This window comes from Procambarus clarkii, chromosome 73, assembly GCF_040958095.1.
Source record: "Procambarus clarkii isolate CNS0578487 chromosome 73, FALCON_Pclarkii_2.0, whole genome shotgun sequence".
Lineage (NCBI taxonomy): Eukaryota > Metazoa > Arthropoda > Malacostraca > Decapoda > Cambaridae > Procambarus > Procambarus clarkii.
Genome location: NC_091222.1, coordinates 23,474,834 through 23,483,002, shown reverse-complemented (window position 1 = coordinate 23,483,002; position 8,169 = coordinate 23,474,834). Strand labels below are relative to the sequence as shown.

The following is an 8,169-nucleotide window of genomic DNA, read 5'->3' as shown; positions in this document are numbered from 1 at the left end:
ATTTATATATACATTATATACAACAGAGGTCCCAGGACAGATCCTTGAGGCACTCCACTTATAACATTTTCCCTTTCTGGTGAGTGGAAACTCTCTGTTTCCTTTGGTATAGCTATACCCTATTCCAACTTAATATAGCACCCCAACACCATGAATCACTATCTTTTTAATCAGTCTTTCATGTGGCACTGTATCAAAAACTTTGCTAAAGTTAAGGTACACAACATCACTACTATCAACCACTTACCACTATCAACTGCCTCGACTGTGCTGGAATAAAATGATAGCAAATTTTTTAAACATGAACGGTAATTAGTAAAACCATGTTGCTAATCATTTATTAATTTATGTTTTTATAGATGAAGACGAGTTGTATTTGCAATTATCGATTTGTGTAACTTTCCCACAATAGACGTTACACTTTTATTAGTGGGAACCGCTATTATATACTTATATTAGTGTTAATATATTATTTTTCTTTATCTGGGTGTCACTTTTATTTTTCCTACACTGGGTACCACCAATATTTTTTTCCTTTATTATTACCGCTATTATTTTTTGTTTCTTGGTTGGAACTGAGAAAATCATTCCCTGCACATTCACTAGTGTACTCTTCTACAGTGTACCATTCAATTGGGTACCATTCACTTGGGTACCTTTCACTATTGTACTATTCTACAGTATACCATACAATTGGGTACCATTCACTTGGGTACCATTCACTAGTGTACCATTCATTAGTGAACCATTCTCTTATACATTCACTAGTGTACCATACATTAGTGAACCATTCTCTACTACAGTCACTAGTAAACCATTTAACAGCGTACAACTAAAGAGTATACCCACTACATATTGTACCATCCTGTACAAGAATATTACATTCCATATTGAGAAAAAATATATTGATAAATTAGAACGTATTCAAAGTCCAGCAGCAAAACTAACGCCACGAGAGCAATAAATTCTGCGAAGGTTTCAAAGAGCGAGAAACACCACTTTTCAGTTGCTCACCTTTGACCCTGATCCATCTCACCTCTGCCCCGCCTGCGTGTCCTCACTAAGTGTATATGTTTGTCATTATCGAGCAGCAGTGTTAGTCATTCAATCAACGTCGGCCAGAATTCCAGGCAAGGTAAATGGAGGATTGAGTATTAACATGTTCCCAGATATATCATTAATGGGATTTATGTTCTCACATTTAAATTATTATACTGATTTATGGTCTATATCATAGCAATTATTATAATAATTACAATTGTTTCACATCAAATTGCATTCAAAACAAAATCGAAAATTAGAAAACGTGCTTCTGTTGAAAAAAATTATTAATATTTTTGGTTCTAGATTACTATTCACTTGTGAAAATTACTATTCACTTGTGAAAGTCTTTGAAAATTTATCTCTCATTTCCAACGTGTTACAGTCGCATCAGTCTGTTATGAGACTAAAGTGATGTTAATTATTATTGAAATGTTACTATTATGATACTTATTTTTTCTTTCCCACTAGATGAAGTACTTGGCAGCATCAGTGTTGGTGGCCGCTCTTGCCGCAATATCTGCAGTACCTTACTCTTCTGTTGTGCAGGAAGAGTGGGAGACATTTAAGGTAAGAACGTTACCAACATTAATTATTTTTAAGAGTTCTTTAAGAAGAAAGCTTTAACATGTTTTAGGGGATAATAGTGTAACAGTTGCCATCATTTTACATTAGGTTAAAAATTAATGAGCGAACAATATGATAGCGTACTGCACAACAATATGATAACATAATATGATAACGTACTGCACAACAATATGATAACAGGTTTCATGTAAAGACTATTCTTGCAAATAAAGAAGTTATATTTGTTTTGACTTCAAATTCGCTGGTAACACTGGTCACTTCAGTGTCAACGTTGGTGAAGAGATTTATTGAGTGCAGTCAGTAAAGTCAGGTGTGATGGATGCTACTAGTGGTGAACTAAAGCGTTCCTTGCCAACTTCTTGTCATTGTTTATGTCATTAAAAGCCGTTGCTGATGTATTTATCTGAAAAATTATTGTGCTTGTAACAACTGTATTACATCTTCATATATTTAACTTCATATATTCTTAAAATCATTTATCTTGCCTCCCGAGATTGGGAGAAGAAATAGTGTAATAATCAAAAAATATTTTTTTAGATTGAACATGACAAGAAATACGCCACTGATGTTGAAGACTCGTTCCGCATGAACATCTATATGGAAAATAGACTCAAGATTGCTGCACACAATAAGCTGTATGCAACAGGACACAAGTCATACAGGCTCAGGATGAACAAGTTTGGTGACATGGTAAGTAGGATGAACCTCTAACGAGTAAACATTTGCATGAAAAAATCAGTAGGATTGAAGATCCTACCCTATCCAATGCGATGGATCCTCACAGGCACGCTCTAGGCACCGGAACATGGTCAAAATCATTGCAACCTGGGATTAAACTGAATCATCTGGTTTTCAGAGGATTCGAACCTCTCTTCATGGTTCCTACTGATTTTTTTGGTTGATGCATCACGTTAATGGTTTCTCATTGTGTATTGTCTGCATCCTGATTCCACTCAGAACAACAAAACTCATTTGTTAAATAACCCTTATTGCCCAGTGACTTACGTGATGTAATATTTCTTGCAGCTTCAGACGGAGTTTTTGTCAACAATGGCAGGTTTCCATACGAACCACACCGAAAGATACAGATTAAACAGCATGTACAATGGTTCCACATACATTGAGCCGGAAGATGATGTTATCCTTCCCAAGACTGTTGACTGGAGAAAGAAGGGAGCAGTCACCCCAGTAAAGGACCAAGGAAAATGTGGATCATGCTGGGCTTTCTCAGCTGTGAGTATTATCATCTAACTTATTTTGTTTGTAATGTAATTCTTAATCTAATGATTCCTATTTATAGTTATTAATATAGAACATTAATGACATCTTGGAAGTTCATTTGTAATGGTTTTATTATTATTATATAAAAATATTGATATATGAGCAAATATTAACATTTTCTCATATATTAATAATGATCATATAAAGAACTTACAAGTTTCGATGATGTTTTTCAAAGTAATGTTTGTGTGCTCCACAGACCGGGTCACTGGAAGGTCAACACTTCCGCCAGACGGGTAAGCTGGTGAGCCTTTCTGAGCAGAACTTGATTGACTGTTCCACCAAGTACGGCAATGGTGGCTGTGACGGTGGACTGATGACAGCTGCCTTCAAGTACATTGAGGACAATGGTGGGATTGACACTGAAGATTCTTATCCTTACAAGAAGAAGGTAAATACACGTTTCATGATAATTATATTTTACCTGGGATGTGGTCTTGAACTTTTAAACAGTGAGTAGTTTGTAATATTAGCTGATGAGGAGTCTGCAAATATTGCAGTCTGTGTGTGGTTTGGTCAACAGAGTTCGTAATATTTGCTTTTTTTTGTGATTGACACTGAAGATTTTTATCCATATATCAAGGTAAATACACATTTAATGATAATTATATTTTACATATTTAAAACTGGTTTTAAACTTTTTAACAGATATAATAATAAGCATTTGCATAACATATTTGCCTATAATATAAGCAAATATTACACATTTATATATAATGTACATATGTGTTTTTCATATTTTTGTACATAATAATATTGTAACCTTACTCTATTAGGAAGGAAAGTGTCAATATAAACAACAAGCATCTGGTGCTAAAGTGACTGGCTTTGTTCATATTCGCGAGGGAAGTGAAGATGCACTGAAGAAAGCTGTTGCCACAGTTGGACCAGTATCTGTTGCCATTGATGCCTCACACGGGTCAATCCAGTTTTACCATCATGGTAAGTTTTTTTTATTGTAAATGTATACATAGATCACATTTTACTGCAGGTGATCAGTATATTTCTGCATGCTCATATAAACGTGAAATGTGCATCATGTGTATATAAATTGCTTTTATTGTATGAGACCTTTATTGTTCAACGATTCTCAGGTCTTTCTTAGATCTGCTGTGTTTTCTAAAGTCTTTGAATATATATCATACTTTCTTTCTCATGGTGCGTTAAGTATTCATCATGTTTTCTACCAGAAAGTGTCATGTTCACACACTGTCATGTCCACGTATACACACAATCATATCAATGGGGTGGTGCGTCTCACTCACCATATCGACAATTCCCACGTTGTAGCACAGTATTTATTCTTCCATTTAATTTAATGCCTTTAAATTCGGAATCTTATTTATTTTGTAGGAATTATGAGTTTCTGAACAAATAATTTGTTAAATATTGTATTATTGAAGGATGAATATATATATATTACAGGTGTTTATGACGAGCCAGAATGTAGTTCAACGAATCTTGGCCACGGTGTTCTGGTTGTGGGTTATGGCACTACGGAGGACGGAACTGACTACTGGCTGGTGAAGAACTCTTGGGGCACAACTCTGGGTGATGAAGGCTACATCAAGATGATGAGGAACCGTAGTAACCAGTGTGGCATTGCTACTGAGGCCTCTTTCCCCCTTGTATAAACTCGTGGGGGAACCAGCGTGGCATTGTTACTGCTGCCTCCTTCCCTCTTGTATCGTGGAGACCCAGCGTGGCATGATTACTGTTGCAACACTCGAGGAGTTGTAACACTCGAGGAGTTGTTGTAACACTCGAGGAGACCCAGTGTGCCAGTCTTGCTGCTCACTACTAACTTCCAGCATTAATTATGTGTCCACTTAGAACTGACATTTTATCTGCTGTCTAATTTTGTTGTTTTTCATCTGATTAATTTGAGAGATGTAATAAATTGAATCACTTTTGCCTCATGAAGGCAGAAATTAGGTAAATTAGGAAATTAGGTAATTTAACTCAGAGGACTCAGTTGGTGAAGTGAAATTTTCTGAGGTCATGTATTACTTTATATTCTTTCGTAATAAAAATAAGCCAAACATTTTTTATCATTATGAACCAATTCCTAAATCAATTATCGGAAATTCGGACACCAATTACTACTAACATTGATTTGCAATAGTTAGCCATACAAAATGGCTATTGTAAATGGTTACAATTATCTTGAGATGATTTCGGGGCTTTAGTGTCCCCACCCCCAGGAAGCAGCCCGTGATAGCTGATTAACACCCAGGTACCTATTTTACTGCTAGGTAACAGGGGCATAGGGTGAAAGAAACTCTGCCCATTGTTTATCGCCGGTGCCTGGGATCGAACCCAGGACCACAGGATCACAAGGCCAGCGTGCTGTCCGCTCGACCGACCGGCTCCCGAAGTACTGAAATGAGGTCTTAACTATTGAAATGTTCCTACGTCACCTTAATTCTCTAACCCTGTAAAATTTATATCCAATAATTTTTAAAAACCAAAATGGATAAAAAATGATTCTCCAGGACTGAATATAATTAAATCACAAATAAACCCAAGGTCTCCTTCACATTGTTGATAAAAGACAGTCAAAACCATTTCTTAGCGACGCATCCCCTGGAGCGTGAGAGAAGAGACTCCTTTAGCTTTGATGTCCATAGGGATTGGAAAGGATGGAGAGTTGAAATTCAGGAAGAGGATGCGGGTGTAGAGAGAGAGGAGGTTTGAAAGTTCGGTGGCCTGTCCACCATGGGTTGATATTTGTGTATGTTTGTTTGCGTATGTGTTATGTTGGGTTGTCAGTACATTGGCTGGGGGGCTAGTGTTTGTGACCTTGTTGGTGTCCTAAAGCACTAGAGCCGATGGAGCTGGCTGAAGGAGGTTAATCTTAGCAACATCAGGGTAGTTACACTTCTGATGCCACGACAAACGGTTTTTTTGGTTTTGTATTTTTTTTGTAGGAGTTTTATTTTTTTTTCTTTATTTTTTTTTCTTTATTTATTTCTTTTTCTTTATTCTTCATTTGGTGTAGATCGGGTCCGGGATGGGCCACTCATCTGGGTCGTCTGGCAGGCCGCTTAGTATTTGAGGTCTTGGGAAGGCCTCATCATGGATGTGTCTGATCACTTTTTGTAGGAGAGTGATTCTTCTGGTTCTGTGTGGTGGTTCGTGGATCTCGTAGCCGCTGGTGGTGTTTTCTGCTACGTAGGGATCTTCGTGGCCTGGGACATACATGTTCTTCATTCGGTACAGCTGTCTTCTGGCCAGGTAGCTGAGCCTGATGTTCATTGGCTTCATGTTGAGCGTCTCATGGATTTGGTCAGTTCTTACCCTGTCCATCAGAGTCGGGCCCTCCGCAAAGCGAAGTGCTTTGTTTTGTACTCGTTGGATCTTCAGAATGTTGGATTTGTTGGTGAGGTTCAGGGGGACATAAGGGTATTCCAGGCTATGAGACTCCGTTAATTATGTACATCAAGTGTTCTATGCGTGTTATATACTATTATGCTATATACTCAAATATAGACTATATTTATTATAAATGGCTTTATTTAGTTTATTATGTCAAGTGGTTAGAACGCATGGCAAGCCACCTGGAACGGATAAACTTTAATAACTAAATGAATTCTCCATAATATCTTGTCTTAACTATATCCGTTATATACTGGTCGCAGTTTATTACTGTTTATTACAGCCGTCATATATTGGATGCAGTTTATTACCATTTAACTCGTATCTTGTAACTCTATCATCACTACCTAACATTAAAACTTAACTAAACTAACTTTAAAAAACTACATTTGTCTGCAGTAAACTGAATCTACCAGTCTTTTGACCACTTCAAACGCTGTGTAGATCGTCATGAAGTGATAGTGAATCTTCCGTGTTTATTTTGCCGATGAATAAAAAATCCCGATTTTTTTATTCATCGGCAAATTTGCAAATATTGCTGCTCAAACCTAAATCTAAATCATTTATATATATTATGAATAATAGAGGTCCCAGACCAAAGTCTTGAGGTACTCCACTTACAACAATTTCCCACTCTGACAAAAATGACTCCAATTATAATTACTTTATTTCCTTTGGTATAGCCATGCTGTGATCCAACTTAATAGAACCCCCAATACCGTGAACCTCTTTCTTTTTAATCAGTATTTCATGTGGCACTGTATCAAAAGCTTTGCTAAAGTCAAGTTACTCAACATCTCAAACTTTACTATAATCAACTGGTCAACTATGCTGGAATAAAATGATAGCAATTTGTTTGCTATCATTAAAAACATTAAAAGCAATTTGCAAAACCATGTTGTGGATCATTTATTAATTTATATTTTTCAAGATGAAGATGAATGGTATTTGCAATTCAATTAACTTTCCCAAAAGACATTAAGCTAATTAGCCGATAGGATCACACTATCGTTTATAGTTTGTTTATTGTCTATAGTCTATAGTTATTCTATATTGTTAGACTATATATTATAGTCTATTGATTATTGACACTTTGACACAAGTGATCTATCTCCTCCCTTAAAAATTGGTAATACATTAGCAACCTTCTACGGCTCTGGCACTCTGCCTGACTCTAATGATCTATTAAATATGGTAGATAATGGTTCGCAATGCTCCTCTTTGCATTCCTTAAGCACTCTGGCAAGCACTTCTTCAGGCCCTGGGGATTTGTTTGGCTTGAGTTTCACCAGTAGTAGGCATTTTTCAGTCTATTGACTATGGAGTCAATAGCCTGGGTGGGTAGGTATGGAGGAGAAGCTGTTACCCATGCAGCAGGTCCCCCCTCTCCACGTTCCTGAAATTATCCAATAGAAAGACAAATGCCAATGCACATGGTTCCAGCAACGTCGCAGGAGCTGCCAGAACGAGGTCGACGTCAACAACGAACTGCCTTAGGGGCTCCAACTCCGGATTTTTCCTCGAGGTTGACTCCTGAAGCCTTTCCCCTAAAAAAGGAGTTTCACTATTTATTTAATAACATTCATCCTGGTAAAAGCTAAACTAGTCAACCTGTCCTTTTCTCTACCCACACAGACCTATTCAGCTGAAGGCATAATGTCCTCTTTAGTATGTACAGAAATAAAATATTTATTCAAAATTCTACTCATCTCTTTGCCATTATCAGTTATCTGACCTATCTCAGTTTTTACTGGACCTATTTTTCCATAATACTTGTTCGATATAGCTGAAGAAAAAACTTTAGGATTTGTCTTTGCTTGCCCTGCCATGAAAACTTCATAGTTTCTTTTTGCACTCTTTACCTCTTTTTTTAACATTGCC

At 36.9% G+C, this 8,169-nt stretch overlaps 1 protein-coding gene across 1 annotated transcript; it reads left to right on the top strand.

Annotated features, from left to right (window-relative positions):
* The first annotated feature begins 1,512 nt into the window (after window positions 1-1,512).
* LOC138356600 (procathepsin L-like) lies at window positions 1,513-4,724 on the top strand. The gene is made up of 6 exons (XM_069312786.1): window positions 1,513-1,611; window positions 2,167-2,319; window positions 2,656-2,862; window positions 3,110-3,301; window positions 3,687-3,852; window positions 4,336-4,724. The coding sequence occupies exons 1-6, from the start codon at window positions 1,513-1,515 to the stop codon at window positions 4,542-4,544; spliced, it is 1,026 nt and encodes a 341-aa protein (XP_069168887.1). The 3' UTR covers window positions 4,545-4,724.
* Window positions 4,725-8,169: the final 3,445 nt, after the last annotated feature.